General features: G+C 33.9%; 3 protein-coding genes and 1 pseudogene across 6 annotated transcripts; 3 read left to right on the top strand and 1 right to left on the bottom strand.

The window, feature by feature from the left end:
• The first annotated feature begins 1,514 nt into the window (after nucleotides 1–1,514).
• Nucleotides 1,515–9,722, top strand: LOC140806895 (uncharacterized). 4 transcript variants are annotated; one of them, XM_073163417.1, is made up of 14 exons: nucleotides 1,515–1,698; nucleotides 2,200–2,335; nucleotides 2,436–2,569; nucleotides 4,298–4,336; nucleotides 4,516–4,608; nucleotides 4,721–4,837; nucleotides 5,723–5,818; nucleotides 6,541–6,654; nucleotides 6,896–6,949; nucleotides 7,247–7,294; nucleotides 7,639–7,789; nucleotides 8,451–8,616; nucleotides 8,764–8,833; nucleotides 9,159–9,722. In XM_073163417.1, the coding sequence occupies exons 2-14, from the start codon at nucleotides 2,260–2,262 to the stop codon at nucleotides 9,417–9,419; spliced, it is 1,419 nt and encodes a 472-aa protein (XP_073019518.1). In that variant the 5' UTR covers nucleotides 1,515–1,698; nucleotides 2,200–2,259; the 3' UTR covers nucleotides 9,420–9,722. The 4 variants fall into 4 exon arrangements, with proteins under 4 accessions (XP_073019518.1, XP_073019521.1, XP_073019520.1 ...); XM_073163420.1 differs by lacking the exon at nucleotides 2,200–2,335 and having other exon boundaries at nucleotides 1,516–1,698; XM_073163419.1 differs by lacking the exon at nucleotides 1,515–1,698 and having other exon boundaries at nucleotides 1,712–2,335.
• Nucleotides 9,723–11,920: 2,198 nt separating this feature from the next.
• LOC140807842 (J domain-containing protein required for chloroplast accumulation response 1-like) lies at nucleotides 11,921–15,862 on the top strand (annotated as a pseudogene).
• Nucleotides 15,863–17,369: 1,507 nt separating this feature from the next.
• Nucleotides 17,370–21,012, top strand: LOC140806941 (deSI-like protein At4g17486). The gene is made up of 4 exons (XM_073163508.1): nucleotides 17,370–17,764; nucleotides 19,665–19,921; nucleotides 20,087–20,374; nucleotides 20,465–21,012. The coding sequence occupies exons 2-4, from the start codon at nucleotides 19,711–19,713 to the stop codon at nucleotides 20,710–20,712; spliced, it is 747 nt and encodes a 248-aa protein (XP_073019609.1). The 5' UTR covers nucleotides 17,370–17,764; nucleotides 19,665–19,710; the 3' UTR covers nucleotides 20,713–21,012.
• A 250-nt stretch (nucleotides 21,013–21,262) lies between these two features.
• LOC140806940 (peroxisomal membrane protein 11A) lies at nucleotides 21,263–22,265 on the bottom strand. The gene has a single exon (XM_073163507.1). The coding sequence runs from the start codon at nucleotides 22,153–22,155 to the stop codon at nucleotides 21,379–21,381; it is 777 nt and encodes a 258-aa protein (XP_073019608.1). The 5' UTR covers nucleotides 22,156–22,265; the 3' UTR covers nucleotides 21,263–21,378.
• Between the last annotated feature and the right edge of the window lie 1,792 nt (nucleotides 22,266–24,057).

Below are 24,057 nucleotides of genomic sequence, written 5' to 3'. Positions count from 1 at the left end.
GATAATTCTTCACTGTAAGTCTTACGAAATCGTACGAGCTCGGTTCACTTACCAGAACCGTTCATTAACTTTGTTCTTTGCCAATGTTTTTAACTTTTGTGACAGTTTCCTCTTTCTTTTCTGTTCCTTGTAGGAACCAAGAAGGGTCTGTGGGCTGCAAATGATATGTGGCATTGCTGAGATTCCCATATTCAGTTGTTTCTGTTAGGCATTGGAACTTGGCGGCATTGTAGTTTGTCCTATGTATTGTACACCAATAACTTGTGATTTGTATTTATCAATTGGCTTCCACGCTACTCCCTCTAATAATATTTATTTATTATATCGGTTTTATACATAATTCTTTCGCACGTACTTTTTATTAAATTTTTTTCATTATGCCCCAATGAAAAGTAAACACGTATTGCAAAATATATTTTTCATAATATAAATAAAAAAAAGGATATTTTACAATAAAAAATAATATTTTGAACATAAAAATTAATAATTTTTATAAGTGAAATACTGTATGTATTACACAATATTTTTCATAACATATAACTAAAAAATATGGTACTTTTGCAATAAAAAATATTAATTCGAACATAATACTTTATATGATATCCATCTTACATAGGGGCCAACACTTGGTTTAATCTTGTTACCGACCGACTCGAATTAACCGAATTTTCGAGATTGACCGAACCAAATTTTTATCTAAAATCAAATTTATCGAACCAAATTAAAATCTATAACGGAATTAACTGATTTTTTTTTTGTTAAAAATAAAAAATTATATACAAAATTAATAATTGAAATATGAAATTTTTTGTCATAATAAAACACATTATGCTTTAAAAACATGTGTTATTTTTTTCAATTTTTTCTAATTTTTGTTAGGCAAAAATTTGTGTGAGACGGTCTCACGGGTCATATTTGTGAGACGAATATCTTATTTGGGTCATCAATGAAAAAATATTACTTTTTATGCTAAGAATACTAGTTTTTATTGTGAATATCGGTCTTTGGACATTTGAGTTAATGAGAAAGAATACCTCTGTCAACATTTGTTATTATTTTAAATTTTCTCACAGTTTCATAAGATTAAATTTTAAGTAATGTTTTACAAATAGCAAAACTAAAATAATAAACATTTTATTTCTATTTATTATTTTGAAAGAAACATCTCATTATTAAATAATCCAATTAAATACTTCATTGCATCCAATTTTTTTCTTTATTTCTCAATTTAAAATGAAAATTCATTTTATGCGTTTTGTCTGATATGTCGTAAACAAAAGAATCATTTGTAATTTTAATCCGTTTTTTTTCAAACATATCTGTTGACTTTTTAAATTTTTTTCCATTTTGAAACATAAGTAATCGTTTCTTTTTAGATTTATGTCAACATGATTTTTTATTGGATTTAGAAAGATATACATCTCTTATTAGATTTACGTGAAAACGATAAAGAATTATCAACCACTTGATTAAAAAAAATAAACTCATACAAATAAGTGAGACTGAAATAGAGGTTATATCTCTAAATATTCCCCCAAATGAGTGTCCACACACAATACAAATCTCGCGCACAGGCATTGTTGGATCTTGCCTTCGGCAATCACTTCATGTATTTTGTAGCTTGACGCCGGCAAAAAAATTCCAAGGACTGGATCGATTTGCCGAACTGTTGTTGGATTTGGATCTTGTTCCCTTACGGTGATTAATTATTCTGATTCAGAAGTGATTTATTTATTTATTCTTTAGGTTCGTCGCTGGTTATCATGCGAATGTCCTCTATGGTGATTTTAACGAAAGATCCAGGACTCGGATCTGGAAATATGGTTGAAAATTGATGGATTTATTTGTTTATTTTGTTGATAATGTGTATTGAGTTTACTACATCTGTTGAGGGTTAAAAATGAAAGTGAAACTATGGAATCGTGTTCCAGTTGTGAAAGATGAATTCTATCCGAGTGTTTTGTGTCATTGGAAAATTATTCCTTTATGATTGTTCATTATCTCTAGCTGGTGCTTCCCCACCCAAAGTTCAACTAAACTTAACCCTGGAAAAACGTTCGTTAAATTTTAAGTGTTGAATCACAAATAATCTTGCTAACTGTCACCCGTTTGAGGGATCAGATTGTGTGTATGTGCCCCATATCAGCTCCATCTGTTTATACGACGTCATGTATGTTTTCCTGTTTATTCTGCTCGCAGTTGTAGTTTTTGGGAAGGATTTGATGGTATAAAACTGCCTTTTTAATCTCACCTCCATCTATGTTTGGAGATCTTGTACCTAACAACAGTCCGCATTTACGCAAGTCTGGAAGCCGATCTGTTGTGTTTGATGTTGGTGAGAGAAGATTTATCTTACACTTTCTTTTAGACATGGTTTTTCTCCTTTTTCACTGATTTATTCCATAAATTAACTATGTTGTGATGTTATCTGCCAGGTACAAATGAACTGGGAAATAGTGCTGAAGAAGATTTCTTACCTTCCACAGTGTCAAATGTAATGAAGGGTATGAGTTCACCTTTGCCAAGTGTAGCTATTATGCCTTCTCCTGTTCTGCTATGGAGATTCAAGGTATCACTATAACCAGGTTTATCCGGTTAGTTATAAATATAATCTGGTCTCAAGTGATCTTTTGATTTATAACCTTCTGTGAATTTTTAATTTCCTGGGTATATCAACAATCCTTCATAATTGAGGGAAAGAGTATTATGATGAGTACATTTGGATATTCTGAGGTCCATTTACTTTTTTCATATATTGTTCTGGGTTGCTTGAAGGAAGGGGAACCATTAACAGGAAAAATGAGCAAGATTAACGATTTTTATTTTTCTCACCTTTTAGTTTGATAAAGTAGGAAATTGTAATTCGGCTACACGAGTAGAATTTTCATTATACATTGAATTTCTTTTTTAGTAGAACTTATTATGTGTACACATGGTTTGATCTTATGGTGTGAAAACATTGTTGCTGGGAGGTCATAGATGCTGGAATCTCTGATTGGAGAAGTAAAATTAATGGGATAATAGAATATTTCATCTTCAAATCCTTAGAACTAGGAGACCGTCTTCAATATGCCAAAATTGTTGTAATTTTCGATGAAATACGACATTTGCTCTAGAAGAATTTCTACATTTCCCATATACATTGAAGTTCTGAACTTAAAAACACCAAATGAAATTTGCTTGAATAGCATATTTCAAAAATTAGAAGATTATGAAAACCAACCTGAATGAGCTAAATGTAAAAATAAAGCATATTTAGAATTTGGGGCGATGAGAAGTTCAAAATAAATAAAAAATATAATAATTTGTTCTAAAATTATGAAACAGAAAGTCTCTTTACATGGGCCAAAATGACTGGATTTGCAGAGAACTTTAACGTGGTCAGCAACTTTGCGAACACTCCTTGTTATCATCTTGTACATCTCACAATTCCAAAATTATCAAAGTTATGAGTCCTATGGCCACTTGAAGTTTTATCAATATAGCACTTTTTTGTTCAGGCTTTTGTTGTTCTAAACTCATTGGAATCATACTCACCTTGTAGGGCCCTTGGTCTCACACTAGCGAACAAACATGGGGTCTCGTTGTGTTACACACCTTTTGTCCTACTTCAATTTCATCTCTTACCGTAGTTGTACAAAATTCACTCTCTATAATTGCAGCAAAGTCTATAATCCTTGAGCTTTACTCATTATGTTTTGGTTGATTGACATGTGTACAATTCTAATCATTTTATTACTTTTTATTCTATGTTTCTTTAGAAATGATATACATGTCAATCATTCAAGTCATGAAGTGTCAAGCTGGAAGCATAGACTTACTAAAACTGTAATGATTCTGGTTGGCTAAGTGGGTATTAATGGATTTTATGCTCGAAAGAATTTCAACAAATTGAATTTTTGTCATTATGGTAATTTATTCCATCTGGGATTTCTGCTTCTGATTCTTCATCTTTTCTCCATGATTTATGTCATGATAGCCACTGACTTCAGGTTGGCACAATTTTAAATCTGTAATTGATAGTGATAGTTTTGAATTGAGTTTACTTGAAGATCTTGCACCTAACATATTCAAGTCGATTATTTCTCTTTAATGCAGTAAGAGTTAATCAGTTTTCACTTAATATTTTTGTGTTACTAAATTATTATTATTATGAAATATTGTGATGATTGAGTTCAAGCAAGGTTGACTATTGTGTTGCTCAAATCACTGCATCGATGACATAGAATCACAGCTTCTGTTTGAATAATATATCTTTTTGTCTGTCGCCTCATTTTAAATCTTACTTTATGTTCAGGTATTGCTGTTTTTCATATGGGTATTCATTTGTTGCAAGGTCAGTGTTATACCTTAAAATGGATGTACACATGCATGCATTCAATGTCTCTAGTATGTCTTTGTATATGTCTTGGTCGCATGTATTTTGGTTGGATGACTAAACCTCAAAAGTTTTGCATGATATATACTTCATTTCTAGTTGGCTCCGATTGAGTTTTTTTATGAATGACATTGCAGATTGGATGGGATTCTGTCATGAGAATGAGTGCAGATCTGAGGGATTTATTTTTGTATGAGGCTTTTTTGTATTATAATCCACTTCTTCTTATGGTGAGTGAATACTGATATAAGTTGATCTGTTACATGGAGCAAAAATGTTAAAATTTATTTGTTCTATTGGCCCATAATGTATTTTCAACATATTGTGTTTGCTTTATTGCAGACTATGATGGTTTGGCTATGGGGAATAAATCTGTGGGTTTTCTCCCAGGCTAATGTTGGTTATGCTAAAATATTTGACTTAGATCAAAGTCATCTCACTCATAAAGAAATATGGACGGTATGCCTTACTGTGAAATCGGAACCTTTAATGCTCTGAGATGTTTGATGGTCCTCCACTGCCCTTGAACCTGTTTGCTGTTTGTGAATTCCCTATCATCACTGTGATATATAAGTTCCCTGTATATTGGGATTCTTGTATGTGTATCATGAAATATAATTGTTTTAAAGGGTCGAAATTATTGATGTATGCTTCATTTTGTTATTTCTGTGGGGAATTTATAAACCGTGTCTTTTATTTCACTTTTTTCTTGTTCATGTGTTATTTGATAAACTTTTGGTCCTTGTTTTATCGTGCGGTTGTTGGTTGATGCAGTAATTCTTGGCGTGTCTATTTGTTTAAGAATTTTGCAGTATGCTTTTCATTTTTTTCCCGGGAAGCCACTGTTGGATGTGTATGGACATCAATTTGTATTGAGATTTTCTAGATGTATAGTTTGCACATGCGTTGATACTACATTTATGCTATCCTACAAACTGGATGCATTTCATGAATTTCCAATGCTGTAGTCTTGCAAAAATCGGACTTCAAATAGATGAAAAATCTTCTAATGATATTTCTTCTCTGGTTATGAGCTGTTCTTTTACGATCGAGTCTCGGCCAATTGATTTTTGTGTCCTATTTGTAATATCAATATTCCCTAGCAGCCTTTTGACACCAGTTATTCAAACATATTGTCTTTCCATAGTGGCAAACAGCATTTGGCATCAGCTGTCAAGAAATTGAAGTACCAATATCTTTGTTTGTCTTGAACTAATTTTTCTTCGATTTCATTTCCAATCAGACTTTTAAATATCAAAAGATAAGATTTGGTTTCCCTGTCTCATTTATCTGTGCCACAAGTTTGTTATTTGCTACTTACTCATGATTTAATTAATGTCTCAGTGTGCCATCTGGATGACGATCATCGTCCCAACTAGCATGACAGCATATTTGTATCTTTACTCTCATGGAGAAGTTACTTTGGCCGCATCCCAACCAGTGTAATAGATGATTCCTTTCCTGGATATTATTTTAACGTGTTCTCCATTTCAGAATTTCTTGCTGATGATTTGATATACCAGTACAAATTATGTGAACCGAGGAGTTCTCTTGTTTTTCTTTAACATATTCTCTCGTTATGCTTTCTTTTGCTATGTAGCTTGAAAAGGAAAAAAATGTAGAGGTACTATAGCTACAACAAATGAGGTGACAATGTTTATATATCACATATCCACAAGAATGGATGGAATAAATGTGATGACCATGTTTGTGATGTGTGTTGAAATCATTAGACTTATTGTGAAGTTTTTTAGTGTTTAAATCATTTTAATTAAGATAAGCTATGGGATAGAATTCCTTAGATGGAGATGTCAAGTTTGGAGATTCATTTACTTTGACACTTTAATGATTCTTGTCAGTTTGTAGACTAGTTTTTCAAAAGGTCAATGGATTCTATGGCATGCCTCTTACAAGAGAGCCTTGATTTTGAAATAACTTTTTCCCATACAAAATTTTCTTGTTTTCCTACATGAAATTATCTATCTTGGAACGTATTCGTGGGTGACTTTTTTGACTTGAAAATATTCCAGTTGATGTCATCATGTTAGTCGCTAATTTGACTTGTGATTCACTCGATTGCCTTCCTTATTAACTTCATTGTTTTGGATCATCATGCATCTGGCAAAATCTGACCAGCAACGACATTTATGTTGGCACTGCAGGTACTTTTGTATGCTGCTGTTGCTTTGACTCTCTTATTTCCCTTCCATATTTTCCATCTTGCGTCTCGCTACTTTTTGTTAAGGACTCTCTGGCGTATAGTGTTTCCACTACAGGTAAGATAGTGCATCCAGTGCGGGCTTTTCATTTTTGTTGTCCGAAAAAAAACTTAGATCTAACACAAATCACTTTGTCATTATTGGTCATGCAGCACTTAAGAACTTTGGGCCATATTAAATGTTTCTTTTAGGCTCTTTTTCTCCTTTCATCGGAAACAGAGATCTATAAATATTAGTAATTGATTATTTAAACAGTAGTTTTTTTCTTCTCTCATGCAGTTTTACTTTCTGAAAACAGGCAATCACATTTGCTGACTTCTTTTTAGCCGATATACTGACCTCTATGTCAAAGGTAGACATCCTCTTGTTGCCTATTGTTTCTTGACAAAGTTATTTGTAATACAGGAAATCTGTACCTTTGTATGTGATTTATCTATGTTTCATTTATTTAAGTGGTTAGTACTGTTCTCTTAACACCCAGAATGTTGATTGGGAGAAACTTTAAGAAAGTACTGAATCATTTTGTTTGCCATGTCTTGTACATGATGCAGCTGATGTAAGATCGTATGATTTGTGGTTAATTTTTCTCATGGTGTCTCTTTTAAGCTGTTTTAACTCTGGTAATGCTATGCCTGCCCGATCCATACAGGTTTTCTCAGATTTGGAGCGTTCTGTATGTCGAATGGTCCATCGTCAGGTTAGCTTTTCTATGATTATCCAAACTTTTCATTTTATAATGTTGGATATAGCTGACAGGATTCTTCCAGTTTCCTGTTTCATGAAGCCACTTAGATGTGGTTTATGAGGCTCAGATTTTAATCCAGTCAAAAGAATTTCATTGCTGATTCAAATTTGATTTCTTAGAATTTCAACCTTCGGAACTGTGTTGGCCTCTGGAGTTCTTGAATTTTATTTTTCACATGTTTGATGATGGAATTTTGGTGAAATTCGATTTGAAATTTTCAAGTACACTGTACATTCCTTATGCTTTCTTTTTCCTCGAAAGTTTACTCCATTTCTAGACACTGCCATCAATTACAGGTTGCTACTATTGCATGGTTTGAGGCTGATTCAGTTTGTGGAAGTCACTCTGTTGCAATACCTATAGTTCTTGTCTTGCCCTATATTTTTCGTTTCTTTCAATGTCTTCGGCAATACAAGGATACGAGGGAAAAGTCATCTCTTTTAAATGGTAAACTAGTGCGTAAGTTTTGTAAGGTCATTGAATTTGTGATTTTGAACATGCTTTTTATATCATTCTGAAGAACTTGTTTATGTTCTGCTTCTCATTCGCGTTTTCCCTCTCCTACTTCTCATCATTATCACTAGGGGTGTAAATGAACCGAATCAAGTCGAATATGAAGATAATTTTAAGGCTCAAATTCAGCTCGAACTAGATATGTTTGAGCTCAAGTTCGAGTTTGACTTGAAATATTTAAATATATTCGTGGGTTACACGAAAATAAAAGCTCAAATATAATTATTTAATATATTATTGTATAAAAAATTAATAATAAAATATTAAAACTCACAGACTATCGAACAAAATAATGTGCGCTTGAATTCGGTTCGAAAAAAGTTTGAACATGTCCGGGAATTGGCTCGAATTCGATAATTTCGAAAACGAATCAATATTTTTCAAGTCGGTTTAAAAAATTCATGAGCCGGCTTGATTATTTTACACCTCTATCATTGCTTGCACCTTTTTCTCATGCCGATTTTAGAATTTTAATGAACATTAGGAATTACGGGCAGATGATAAATGACAAAAAATTGATTGATTTGAGTCATGAAATTGTTTATTCGCGTGATTCTTTGAATCATGAATTGATAAAATTTACATATTGTGCCAGCCTTGAAGTATTCATCGGCGGTTCCAGTTATTTTTCTTTCTGCCCTCAAGTATCATGTCTTCCCTGACAAGTGGACGAGTATATACCGGCCTCTGTGGCTTGTGTCAAGTGTAGTGAACTCTTTGTACTCGTTCTACTGGGATGTTACCAGAGATTGGGACTTGAGGTACAGATGCCATGAAATTATTTTATCCTTGATTTCTAGTGACTTTCAGATCTCGTTTCTTGATATGTATCTTTGTTGCTTTTTGTTTGAGATGCATCTTCAGTGCCTTGTCTGGTTAGCTGACTGCTATTTCTTTTATCTTACCAGTTGCTTCACTCGGATTTTCAAGTTCAGTAAACCGCATGTCTTGTCCCAGTTGTTATACGGAAGGAAATGGGTAAAAGCGACACTCCTTTCCTTTTGTCGTGCTGAGTCTCTGATAAATATTACATTGATTAGTTCTAGTGCATTGATTACCATATTAAAATGTAGATGGCCAAATCTTCTCCAACTCTTGGTTCTCTACGATTGCTAACTAATATTTGCCATAAATATCATACGTGGCAAACATTTTTCACAAAAGATTTGGAACGTCTGTGTACACCAAGTGTGTACTATAGAAAGAACTCCGAAATATCATGTCTTATAACTATTTGCTTTGCACATCTGGTGTTGCTACCTATACCTTTTTGAATCAACTCTTTGTGCTTTCAACCTGGCAGGTTTATCTTTGGGTACTCAGCAGCAATCTTATCCTACGATGCACGTGGACATACAAGCTGTCGGCTCATCTTCGACACAATTATCTGACGGTGTTCACCATCACTGCCCTGGAAATGCTACGCCGATTCCAATGGGTTTTCTTTCGAGTTGAAAACGAGTGGAACAAAATGAACTCGAAATCCAACAGTCAACTATTATCCTTGATTGACATCTCCAGTGAGGAAGAAGAATTGCTCAATTCCAATAGTCATAATGTATAGATAGATGATCAGATCACGCTACCATATTTGATTTTTACGTTTTCGTATGGCAAATAACTACAGTAATCTAACAAGCATAAATAGTTTCTTTTTTTATGGGAACGGAGAAGCCGCTGCCGTCAATTATGCGCACGAGGTCAGAAAGTTTACGTGGCAAAGCACGACTCTTCTGGATTTTGGCATTTTTGATTCATGAATTTATACGATGCATGCCAACTTTGAGGCTGAATTTTGACCGTATGTCGTGAATCCTATAAGCTTCCATTCTTTGCCTTTGAATTGTTAGTTTTAATCGGTGTTCTCTTGTTGCTCTACCACCCCCATTATGTAAAGTTCACTGAGCAAATTGAATCAGATTAGGAACATTTTGCGTTAGTTGTAGTGGCTGGGCTCTTACACACAAGTCACAGCACATACTGCGGGTGAAAACATGTGCACATGGAGGCACTGTTGGAAGTTAATAATGTTGGGATAAATTATCATTTTGTTTTTTTAATAAAAATATTAATAATATTATTTATTAAGGATAATATTGTAATTTAAATTCAATAATTTGATTGATCAAAGATAAATAAATAATAATTTGATTGATGTAATTTAAATAATTATTAGATTGATAATTATTATGATTAAATAAGCATGAGATATAATAAATAAATTGATTAATTATATATCAGTTTAATAATTTCATTTGAAATGACGCCTTAAAAGTTTATTCCTCTGATATATATATAAGTATAATAATGAAAGGGAAATTGACCTTCAGTTTTCAGCCGTTGATTTTTTTTGTGTTCAGTCCCTGGGTACTTTTTTAGTACCACATTTCCACATGAAGTGTACCACATTTTGTATGATATAGTACTACAATTTTGTGGGTAGGGAGTGAACCCAAAGAAATGTTTTGATCGAAGATTTTTCACCAACTCCCCAATGATGAACCACCAGATATTTAAATTTGACTACATTATTAATTTATTATGGACTTCAGGTAAAATTGTGACTCCCAAAAAAGTACGCAACATCAAGATCAAAATTTACTTTAATTGTTTGGATTATTTTTAGGAAAAATAACATAGCTTAGTCCATTAAATTATCCAATTTTGAGTTTGGTTTCATTAAAATTTCAAATTTTGATTTTTGTATATTAATTTTTTCGTCTATTTTTGTCTAATTGCTGATATGATATCTGAAAAATCAGTAATTTTTTACGTCGTGTCAAGAATTTTTTGTAACACGTCAGGATTTTTCAATGCGCGTTGATGTGATATCAGATAATTATGACATAGATCAAGTGGACTAAAATAGTTAAAAATTAAAAGTTGGTGTAAAAAAATTAAAAACATAATAAACCAAAACTAAAAATTGAACAAGTTGGTGAATCTAGAAAACTATTTTCTCTTCATTTTTATTGAGAAACGTCCAATGTATCTTTTATATATTTAAATTTAGAATGTTGTAATAGCCGATCAGAATCGGTGCCTAAGTACGAGTATTTTATCTGACAAAAAATTCTGAAAATTTACAAATTTTGTTTGAATTCTGCCCCCAAAATTTATGATATGTTTAGCATGGAACAAGTGAACTTCAATCCATTTTAGTACGTTAGTCACAATTCCGATAAAAATCAGTGAGTTTTCCCCATCGTTTTGATAGTTGTTTTGTTATCTGATATCGGTGAAGTTCTATCATCTTCATGTGGACACTCTAACAACCAATCTACCCATGTAGTTTAATTACAAATCAATTTGTAATTTTTTTTACATAATTATTATTATAGCATTTACAACAAAAATGTCCTCCACCAGAAAAGTCCCACATGAAAGGAAAAAATCTCATTCAAAAGTCCAAAAAATTGCAGAAGATATTGTTGAAAAAATTTGGTAAATTTGGAATCTTGAGTTCCAATACCCTTCACATGTTTTACAAAAGTGGCCCCGTTCTACATTACACCACCAAATCGAAATGAACAGAAGCCTAAAAAATTAATATTTGGCTTTGCCCATATTTTTTGTCTTTTGGCTTTCTTTTTCCTCTTCTTTCTCATCCAAACTTTAATCATTCAGACCTTTTTGTGGCTTAAGATTTTCACTACAATTTCGCTACATTGTAACCCCACTGTAGCTGTCTGCTTCCCATGATCCTGCTCCAAATTTGGAAGCCACTTCGTGAATTTTCATTCATGCAAGAGATTTACGTTTGAAAAAAATCAATTTGTTTTGTCTTTTGATGTTTCTGGAAGGAAAAAAGAAAGGGATTGGAAGCGTAAAAAATGTATCCTGTCACCAAATATCAGCAACCCATTTCTGAATTTTCCTTCATGCAAGAATATAATTGAAAACAAAAAAGATTAACACCCACCATTTCGTTTCCTGTTTTCTAGCATTTGGAAATTAAGATAAAGAAAATGGAAGCATAAAGATACAATCTTTAGCAAACTGCTCACGCAAATTCCGGCGCAGTTTCCATATTGAGCTTTATCCTTGAATCCCAGAAGCAGAGACATGAGTACAACAACGGAGAACTTCATTCAGAGAGAAACCATCACGCTGGAACACGCTTCTTCTGGCGCATTCTCACAAATCCCACCAAAAACACCCAACAGAAACTCGGGGGATGTAGATTTTAACAATGTTTTTGGCGGTCCACCGAGGCGGTATTCGACGCAAGAAGCGAAAGTTAAATACAGCTACAGCGAAATAGTGGCTTCTGAAGATGACGGAAGCTCATCACCATGGAATGGGCGAAAGGAAAAGCATGTGTTTAGAATTGATAACATGGGAAGAAGCCGATACCCGAGTGACGATTTCTTTGACGATATAGATGAGTGTTATGGTTCACCACGAAATTTTGATCGAGATAGTGTGATTGCATCTAGCCCGAGTTTAAGGATCATGAGTCCGGTCTCTAAACCTGAGTTTTTTGGCAATTTACTCCCATCTCAGTTAAGGTATTAGACTTCATTTCGATCTGTTTCGAGTTGTTAAAATAAATATGTGAATCACACGTTTACATGTGGCTTTGAATCACGAATGCTGCAAGCTTGAGTAGCCCCTGAAAGATTCCAATGCTTGGTTTCAACCTGATTGAGTGGAGATTTTTGAGCTTGATCATGCTCATGAAATGCATATGATGTTGCTCAAGATGGAGGAACTCAGTCTCTATAAATTTCAATCGAGATTTGACAAAGCATTATTTGTCAAAGTTTTAAAATATCAAAGAATTAAGAGTAAAAATTGATTTAAATTTATACCAGTCGCTGTATATTCCAGTTACACACAGTGGTTTCTTTCTTTACTCATTGTGACATAGTTTATATGTTTACTTATGATTCCTTCCCTTTTTTTAAGCCTTACCTCCAAATCGACGACCGCTTTCTCCTCACGTTCCTCAGAATCATGGCCTGTTTAAGATGGATGGTACTGCAAATCAATTGAATAGCTCTCGCTCTTCAAGTTCTTCATCTACATTTATCGTAGAAGTCCCTTGGCTTCTTTTAGTAGCGAGGATTCGTCATCCACTGTGACATCTGATATGATAGACAATGTTGAAAACTTTAAAAAGGATAACAAAAGCACAGAATGTCTAACTTCTGTCAATCAGTTTCATTTCTCCATATACAAATGGGCTGGCGAAGGAGTTCCAATGCTCACGCCTCTCGTTGACAGGAAAAACTTCAGAGATATGAGTAAAAACGATAGGTTTGCAAGCTCTAATGGAAAAATTAAATCGTCAACCACGATGTATCAAGACAGGCCAGTTGATGTAGAGCCGGAATCATTGCAAACAAAATGTGGGAGTGAAGATATTAGACGCAAAGAAGAGACAAGAAAGCTGCAGTACTATGCTGAAGCAACTTATGATCTTTTAGAGTCTAAAACCCAAGGAATTACTGGCGTGGCTATGCAAGATGTGAAAACAGAAGCAGTGAAGTCACTTGATGATATTAATGAAGTAAACAAAGTTGAAAACGAAGTGCCTTTCAAGCCTGAAGCAAAGCCTCTTCGCGCATTTCTTGTTGTTGAGGTCGAGCTTTCAGGGAACATCTTAGAAATTAAAGAAAATGAGACTGGAGCTCCAAAAATAGAGACTCTTAATGTTCATGACAGTAAAAGTGACAAGAAAACTGAAGAAGTACGAATTGATTCGAATAGAAAAGATATAGCCAAATCAAATTTGAAAGGGGTAGCAGAAAATTCTTCAGCAAATCTTGGTATTAGTGGTGTCAAGGGCAAGGTGAAGGATTTCGTTGAGAATTTTAACCATGAAGCTGATTCAAGGCCTAAACTTGATATTCCTATGAGGAGTCACAGTCACAGATGGAAAGGTGCAGGCATTGATCAGAAAGACAATGAAGTCAATGTGAATGAATCAAAAGTCAAAGAAAACACTGAATCAAATGATGAAGAGAAAAAGCCCGATGTCTCGCTTAAGGTATAACTCACTTTTTTTGTTGTTGTTGAAGAATATCACTTTGGAAGATCAAGTTGCAGGATACGATTGATGTTTTTGGTGAACAAAAAGCAGTTTCTGTCTTATAATGGAGGTTGTGAAACAGTGATTGTTTTTTCATGTTGTTTTCAGGTAGTGAAAAATATAAACAAGGATGACGCGCGGCTAAAACCTCAAACAAAGAACCCAAGCTTTCGAAGTAACTACCTTTTTCCATTTTGTAGAATCTTCTTTATCAGGCTAATAATTGTTGAAACTTACAAATCAAATTAGGACATGAGGGATGTTTTCTTCATTTCTGTCAAATAAAGTTTAGATTATTAAAATTCAGAAAAATTAATTGCTGTTCTTTCTCTTTGAAATTTGTGGTGAGTTGTGAGGTAAAAGTGGTCATATTTATTAGAACTGCGAGATGTCACTCCAAAAATTTGGTTTTCATTTTGTAATCATAAAGATGCTTTGTGTTTTTTTAGAGTCATTTCGCAGGGATTCTAAGGTATCTGTGGAAAATTCAGACGATCCTTTCGAAGATTACTTCTTGGTATAATTTATTGATCCCCCATACATGTAATTATCTTCAAAGTCTTCTAACTGATCAAGAATATTATTTAGTAGACATATTTTTATGCTGATAGTATATCTTTTGTGAAATAAACCATTGGATTTTGACAATTTGTCCTTGATTGTCATGTTTTCACATGTTCAAGAATTATCTCCCTGTCATGAAACAGTTGCACGAAGGGATGAAGTTTCCGAGGAGATGAAAGTAAGTTCCATGTCTAGACTTTGCTTTTGAATGCTTAAAAATAAATGCTATGTCAATGGTTTATTATCAATGCATGTAGGCTACAGATGCTAAAATCCGTCAATGGGCAGTTGGGAAGAATGGAAACATCCGCTCTCTGCTTTCGACACTCCAATTTGTATGTATTCTTCGCAATGCTAATCCCAACTGTAGTGTGCTTCTGTTGAACCAAAGGCTGGTACCTTACCATGTACGAGTCATGAGTTTCTTGAGCAGAAATATATAGTCGAATAGACTGACTCCACTTGGCATTGAGGGCCGGCTGAAAATTCTGAGTTTCTAATATATACTTAGTCTCACAGGTTCTTTGGCCTGGAAATGAATGGAAACCGGTGGCCCTTGTTGATTTAATAGAAACAAATGTTGTGAAGAGAGCATATCAGAAAGCTTTACTTCGCCTACATCCAGATAAGCTTCAGCAAAACAGTGCTGCTTCAAATACAAAATACATAGCGGAAAAAGTTTTCGACCTTCTTCAGGTAATGTCACAGTTGGTAACTCTCTAAGCTGCAACAGACCAACCACTCGTCTTAAAGTAGAAACTAATTACAAAAAAGGAAAAAGAATCTGCCCCTTTCTCCTGTTGATGTTAGTTTATTTGAATTAAGATTAAGAAGCACTGTCATTCTATCTAATAGATTGAATCAACACACAACCAGAACTAATAAACAGGGAGTGGAACAAAAATAAAAAGCAATGCAAATTCTATTCAATGTCTTTGTGACTGTTAAAAGAGTACAAGATGTAACATTGTGATGAATCATTTTTAAAATTAAAAATGGAAAAAGTCGTGCATTTTTCTGTAATATTTTCGAGTACACATGAAGAGTAGTTGTCTTATTTTCATCAGGAAGCATGGGACCATTTCAATACTCTAGCACCTCTTTAACCAAGTCAGAATGATGCATATGGAGTATATGGAGGCTATTCAATGGAAAACTCTCCTTGTGCAGATGAAACTGAGGATTTGTTCAGATGAAGATATTATTTTCACAGGGCAAAAATTATACATTTGTTCATTCATGAAATATATATAGCTAAACTGTAGGATAACAACTGTGAAAATTCTCTCTTAGCTTTGTTTCCACAGAGTGCTGTAATTAGAGACCGCATAAGCATTGCATTGTTCTTACAGTTTTCATTTTCTGTGTAAAATTGGATGAGCTTCTTTTATAAGACATTCTTCTTCTTCTTCACCTCCATATCCGCCGCAATGGTTCGACGATGGAAAAATTGAACTAAAGCTTGTGTTTTCAAATATTATGTCTTTTTTTTTTCAATGACATGAGAACACTAAGCTAGCCTACAAACCACTTTAGTCATAAACAAATAAATTGATATTTGTTTTGAAGTTAAAAAAAATTTTGGCTAAAAATGTAAGGGTTTGTATGGTAGAAATATTAGGAGTATCATTTATTCAAATGGCTGGAATATAAATTTGTAAGTAATATCCTTTTTTTTATGGGTATATTAATTTTCAGATTTAATTAAAATATTTTATTAAGAAATAAAAATGGTCAAATTTGTCGGATAAACATTAAATTAGAGATACATAAAATGTTAATTGAATGAAGGCAATAATATTCTCGTAGAAGTTTACCATTTATTAATTGTATTTGTAAAATAATAAAAAAAAAAGGACGGAAAATTAATTTGAAAAAATAATCAACAGAAGCATTCTAAAAAAATATCAGACACTAACTATTAACAAATAATCCCAAAAGCTGTTCTTTGTTGTTCAGCTTGCCATTATTACACAACACTAAAGCTATTTTCCCTTAATCGGAGGCAAGATTTTCATGAAGCCTATTAAAGACAACACCACAAGTAGCTGTACCTCTTCATTACAAAGCTGGCAATTTTTTTTAAAGTCAACATTTTCTCAATTTTTATTACAATACACCATAGCTTTGTGTGTTTTGTGTGTGTATATATATATAATATAATTGGACTTGTTTAAGACATTCAACCTATTTCTACTAAAAATTCAACGAAGGGCGTTATAAATTAGACAGACTGTATTTTTACTTGAGAATATTAGAAAATATTGAAGGAGTGCTGTCAAATTTGGTGGACTTCAATCCAAAGTTTAAAAAGATAGAAATTTGAGTTTTGGGATCTCACCGTGTAAATCTTGGGGAGAAATACCATGTGAGTCGGGGCCCTTTGGGGTATGGTAAATTTAACGTAGGACCATGTCACTATTTATTTATTCGTATTTGCAAAAGCATGGTTGATTAACCTCGACAATTTCAAGAATTTTTCATCGTTCGACTGGATTAATTCAAATTCTATTGAAGCACATGACCCAATGAAGGTTTCTCAAGAATAAACCTCGGTAAAAAAAATGTATATAATTTTGAGCAAATTTTCAGTTCCATATCTGCAGAAATCGACGAATGCTGAAAAAACAAAGAATCCCACAAAGGTTAAAGAAAAAAAACTGGACTCTTTCTCTGGATTTCATTGTGGTGTTTTCTCATTCATCGGCTTGTCATTTACTCGCTTATTTCACTGCTTTTGTCAGTGTAACTTTATTCGGATACCAGTGAACAAAGAGAGAGATTAAAAAAAAGGGGGTAAAACAAGAAGGCTCGAATTTTATTCTTCCGGCTATTTGTGGTCAAAGACAAATAAAAAGGCATTTTAAAAAAATTATAAATAAAAAGCAGACAGATAATTGTTTTGTGTTGCGTCAGGTTCTCCTTTAACTTCCAAAACTTGGGGTCTCTTCATATATAATTCTTTCTCTACTTTTTTTTTCTTCTTATATCTTTTAGTACTAGACTAACTAGCTTCTGGTACTACAATTTGTTTAGGATTGAAGGGTGATTTTGTTAGTGATTTCAAGGAGTTTGTTTGCGTTCCGCAGTGGTTTTTTTTACCTGGGATTTGTCAGAAAACAATGAATGTGCGCTGTTAATTTAGGGAGAGAAAGAGACACTTGTGCTAATTAACCAATCTCCAGGTGCTCGCTCTCATTCTCACACAGTAAAATTACATTCTTTTGTACAGAGTTATAATTCAATGTCTGAAGAAGCTGAAAGGTGAATCTTCAGCCAGCCCACCAATGCCATTTCCACTTAAATCTGTGAGTCTCTCTTCTTGAAGCTTTGTTTTTCTTGTTCTTGATTTCTGTTTTTTAGGCACAAGTTTGGGTTTTTTTTCTCTCTCCTTAATAATGGGACAGTTTTCATTTCCCCCTTTTGGTTGCGTAATTAGGCTGAATTCTGTGGTCACTGGTTGAGCGCTGATCTGCTTTTTCAAGAATTTGTTGAATGTGCTGTTTCTTGATTTTTATTTTGTACTTTGCGCAAAAGCTCAAAGTAGAGAACAAGATCTGATAAGATTATGGGCTCGTTAGAAAATCTGAATCTGATTTCAGAACTTCTGGTCGGTTTCTTGGACTAAAGTCACTAAATGCAGGGATCTCTGCTCAAAATTCTGTTGATTTATTTTACTTTATGCTGTATTCATTATTTGCTTATCAAGGCTTGGGAAACATCCTGTGTGTTTTAAGAGATTTTATGTTTTAGACTGTGAAATTCAAGAAGGTTCCCCGAAGCACTTTTCAACAAAAATGTTAATATTTTCTGTTTAGAAATTATATTTCTTCCACTATTTGATGATTCTGCAACCAATTCTATGGTTATATTAAATTTGTATTTAAATTGACATGCATTGTCCCTCTTATTCTGCTTTGAACTGCGTACCTTGCCTGTAAACTGCTTTATCTTGTTGCTGACCATTAACTGATTAATAAAATTATTTCTTAATTCTTTATTGCATAGTTTAAACGTGGGTGTACTTATTTTCTAGTTCATGCTGACATGATAAAACTGTAGAACATATTATGCCAGAACATGTAAGGCATATGTTTTAAACTTTCATATCCGGTTTTTCTTCTCTTTCCTTTTGGTTGATTCTTTGTCATCAAGTTATTTTTTCTATCACATCTGTTTCATGATTTTCGAGGAGTTGATTGAAGAATGGAACCACAATCCAACTCCTATAAGGCAATATTGATAATGATCTTTGAACTTCTTAAGTTATACATGCCTCCTCGTTCTCACCGCGTTAGAACCAACTTCAGCTGATGACTATTTTAGTTAACATTTGGCTGGAAAATGTCAAATATTTACCTTATATCAGATTCAAGATTTATATAATCAACAATTATAGTAGTTGAACTATTAGTGGCTTCCCACTCCTGTCAATGTTGACTTTCAGAAGTTGAAATTCACGTCAAATATTAATTTTCTGAAGTTTCTCGTTTTGCTATCTACTTGAGAAGTTTTATACTAATATTTCTCCCACAGAGAAATTTCTTTTCTTGTTGGAATTTATAGCTCCGAACCCTTTGTCCTGGGTCAACTAGGTCAAACTGATATATCACGAATCATTTTCAGAATAGCAAGGTTTTGTGGGGTTTTGTAGTTCTTGAAATTGATTATCCATTTGAAAAAATATAATCAGAAGCATCAGTATGCAATACATTTGGCAGATTCGATGACGAAAAGGTGTTATAGTTTATCTGTATCTGAAAGTGTTACCTTGAGAAGATAACTACTATCTGGTAACAGACAAACATAGAGTACCCAATTCTATGTGATTTTCAAGTCATAAGAATCGGATTCATGCGATCTTCAAGTAATTGTTTCAATGTGTCTGAGATCGCAGTAGAAGCAGCTATGCTGAGATGCATCGACAATATGAGTCGTAGATGTTGTAGATGAGAGGTTTATTGTTAGTTTATGTCTCTGTTCGTCACCTGCGAAAGAATTTTCTTCCAGTCGATAGATGATTTGTTTTATACTGGAAATTGAGAGAAAATTAAATGACGGTTAAAAACCAGTGAGAAATAGAATCTAACCCCATTTTATTTTTTTTTACTTTTGTTCAGCTACCCAGTGCGTTTGCATTACCTTGAGAAACCTGAGTATTCACCTAAGCTGTTGCCTCTTAACTTTGCACTTTTATGTTTTACCCAGATGCTGTAGGGTCTTGTTTGGTGTTCAGTTGCCCTGTAGATACATCATGACATTGGGGTCGAAGAATGGGTGGAAATCCATATTGCCCCTCCATGTTTCTGCGAAATCAGCTCAGCGTTTCTGTTTGTTTTCGAAAGTGAAGTCAGATGATGATGGTGCCAAAAATACTCCTGTTTATCTAAATGTGTACGACTTGACACCCATGAATGGCTATGTTTACTGGGCTGGCCTTGGCATTTTCCACTCTGGAGTAGAAGGTAGCTTTTATTATATAACTTTTGTGACTACTTGTTTCTGGTTCTTATTTCTCATTTACCTTGTGTAACTTTGTTGGATTATAATGTTTTGTTAAGTGAGTGTGTGAAAAGTTTGTAAATCCTCGATCACTCTGCAAAGAATCCACCCTTTTGTGTGCTTTACAGTTCATGGTGTAGAATATGCTTTTGGTGCTCACGACTATTCATCGAGTGGTGTCTTTGAAGTTGAGCCTCGACAATGCCCTGGATTTAAGTTCAGGAAGTCCATATTCATCGGTACTACATCGTTGGATGCTTCTCAGGTTCGAGAGTTCATGGAACGCCAAGCTGCAAGTTACAATGGTGACTCATATCACTTGATTGTAAAGAACTGCAACCATTTTTGCAAAGACATATGTTACAAGTTGACAGGGAAAAGAATTCCAAAATGGGTAAATCGACTTGCGAAATTAGGTATTTTTTTCGTACATCACTTGAGTTATGTTCAATCATCAATGCTGTGTTCTAGTACATATTTGGCTAATTTTGTTCTATCAAAGCCAGGTTCAATGTTCAACTGCGTACTACCTGAAGCCCTTAAAATTACAGCCGTGCAACATGATCTCAAATACCAAGAATTTGACGACAACGAGAAGAGAAGGCTAAGAAGTACTTTCAGCTGTCTCTCATCCATCTCGTCGAGGCAAAGACAGTTGTCTACTTCGTCATTGCTATTACAATCTCCTTTAAAAGGATGCTTACCACCTTGGGAATTGAAAAGGTCTTCAAATGGTTCGATCAAGGAAAGGTAAGAGGAGTGATGGCTTTGTACCGTTTCCCCTTGCTTTCGAAATATCTGAAGAGGAACAATATGGGTTAGTTTCTTGAGCTTGTTGATGTTTTCTGTGTTACATTCAAGAAAAAAATGTAGCAAAAGTGTGATCTTGGAGGGAATATTGTGTGAATCATGGGGCCTTCTTTTGTCCCCCTCCCTCCTAAGTGATTATTTCCAGTATTCCATCCATCTTTACTGAGTATTCTTGTGTTAGCAGTATATGCTGTAAATCGACTAACTCCAAACAAAGTATCATTAATCATGCTTGTGCTGTTCATTTGCTGCTTTCTGTTCTCTGCATGATTTTGTTTCAACTTTAAACGGGAAATACACTGATTCAGTCTAAAATCATAAAATTTGCCAGAACACCACATCAGAAACTGCTACTGCTAAGATAGACAATCAAGAAACGTGCGTTTATGCTCAAAGAATCGGCAATCTCAAACTTATAATTGTGCTAAAAACAAATACAAATCCCCCTTAAGGCTTCAAGACAATTTCTGAAGCAGGAATTTGAGAATAACTCGTGACCACAAGAAAAGGGGATCTTTATTAGAATATTGGTGCCAACTAATACAAAAAAACAAAACAAAAAAGAAATTCACATTCTGGTTCCCGCACTTATGATTTGAATTTCAAACTGTCAGCAAGAAACCCAATTCTTGTGAGAACTAATAAGAGCCGACAGCAGGCCAGCGGCTGATACCAGAACCGGCGATGAAAGCCTGCCTCTGCCATCTCTAATATCAGCCAAAGACATCAACCCATCAGCAAAATCTTGGATCACAGAAAGCCTCTTCATCAGCTTCTTCTCCCTCAATTTTCTAAGCTTTCCCTGCTCCTCCCCACATGCAATACCCCTCAACATCGCCAAATTAATGCTTGTCACCAAACACTTCTCCTCCGCATCAAGCGTCCGCAATTCTCGCACTTTCAAGCTTATACTGCCAAAATACCCCACAAATTCGCACCAGGCACTCAATTTCTGCAATGCGGGCAAGTGCCTCTTATCAATTAACCCCGCTTTTCCCAACCACACGAACTGTTCGATGAAATAATACAAGCCCTCACCACCATATGCGATAACGTAAAGAATCAAGTTCACGCAAGTAGTGAAACGGGTCGCACGCAAAGCGTTGACATCTTGAACGAATTTGCCCAAACGAAACGCCTTGCGGCTGATGCCTACGCTCGATTCGAAGGATCCGAGGCGAGTGATGAGAGGTTGTTGCGTGAGGACGGATGAGGCGAGGATGATCTTGGTAGCGTAACGCGAGATTTTGAGCAATTTGTCGACCCCATCTCGCTTGGCTAAGTAGATTTCGAGATGGGTCAAGAAATCTCTGTTGCTTGAGCTAGGCTTCACTGGGATTATAGGGTTTTGAGGGTGAGGATTTGGAGCTGGAGATTCGGATTCCATGAGAAGAAGAAATTGGAAGAACTTTTGAGGAGAAATCAATCAGCTCTGCATCCCAACGAGCCCTAGAGCAGTTCATCTACTTGATATGTGTGCCAATGGTTCTTTGTACAATTGTACTAGTTTAATTGAGCATTTGAAATTTTTACAAAACTAGAAAAATGCACGTGCGTTGCACGTAAAAACTTAAACTGCTGAAAATATATGTGCGAAATTTTGATAATATTTAAATGAATTAAAACATGACTAATAACATTTATCAACTGAAACAAACTAAGCCATAAAAAATAAAAAAATCATGACCATAGACGGTATATGAATAAGAGAAATTATCTTATCTACTTGACACACTTTCAAATATGCTTCTTGGTTGATTTTGAGAACTCAACAACTCTTTGTCGTAGTTTGTTATAATATGTATATAACTATTTTGATATGCTCAGCAAGTATCTGATCGTCTTTAACATATATTATGTTATTTACAATCCTTATCCGGGATCTGACATGCTCATAGTTTGCTTCTTTATCACGACATTTTTTCGGTTTTCTACATTGTTTTTATCTGATAATCTTATTTTTCTGGCTATTTTTTTGGTTGTTAAATGATTTTTCAGCTTTTGACAATCATCAACTATAACTCCTAAGAAAAAATGCTTTTATTCGCGATAAGTTTTCACTGTGACTAAAAGTATGTATAACTTATATATTCTTCAACAACATAACCAATGAATGGTGTTGCACCTTCTTCAAATATTGTGATACTTGTGATATCATTTTTATATATTTAGTATCAATATTATAAATATATAGCTATAAGATTAATAAATTTTTAACAACTATTTCTCAATCACTGTGAGAAAAATACTTGAAATCTCTTCAAATGGTTATATCTTTGAATTGTGTCCTCATTTAATTTGACGCAATTCAAGAAAGTCATCTTCATCGTCATTTTTTGGGAGCTTTGAAATAATGATTGCGTGCATCATGTCATGAGGATGATATAGTTTCAATCTCATTTGTTGCGTTTAGAACGTAATATTATATTATTCATTGAAAGAAAATAAATTTTCTTCTATCGAGTTTATATTTTGTTTTATAATATTTTATATCTCGTGGAACGATATACAAACTTAATTATTGTATTTTAAAAATCTTGAGAAGAGATACGAATAATGTAATTAAGATATGCATATGAGATATCATTCAAATATATGTCAAAGTATTTGTCTTATTCAATATCTCATCTAATAATATAACCATTTAGATTTCATGGACGAGGAGTTTTCTATGCTACCATCATATATGTTATGAATTAGTGGTTAGACACTTTGACTAAAAAAAACGACAAAAACAATCTCGTAGTCACATCGAAATATATCGAGATAATATTAGAGGAAATAAACTGAAACTGGCTTAATGTCTCAATAAAATGCACAAAATTGATCTATTATATTGTGTCAACAAAGTTTTAGAATTGTTCTCATACCATTATAAATAGAATGAGAATTATGCACAATTTGTTTTTTATGTATTTTTTTTTCTGAATGAAGAATTTTTTTCTTTTTGAAAACTATTTTATTGAGAAATATTGACATTTTATATGACATTCATATGTCGGACAACCATGAAGTAACAACATAATCATTATATAACACTTAATGTACACATACAATTTTCAATTTCTTCTTCATTGTGCTTCGTTTAAATTTAAATCTGAATCATTCTTGATCTTAATATTTTGCTTTAAATATGATTTAATATATATATGTATATGTTTCATGTTACTTATTTGAACCTAATTTCAAATATCTATAAAAAAATGTGCTTGAATTATATCATACAGAAATTAGGACATAGTATGTAGGACCGAGCGCTTGCCGCTTTACCAAAATCTATAGTCAGTAG

Source organism: Primulina eburnea, chromosome 12 (assembly GCF_022965805.1).
Source record: "Primulina eburnea isolate SZY01 chromosome 12, ASM2296580v1, whole genome shotgun sequence".
Classification (NCBI taxonomy): Eukaryota; Viridiplantae; Streptophyta; class Magnoliopsida; order Lamiales; family Gesneriaceae; genus Primulina; species Primulina eburnea.
This window is presented reverse-complemented; position numbering and strand designations above follow the sequence as displayed.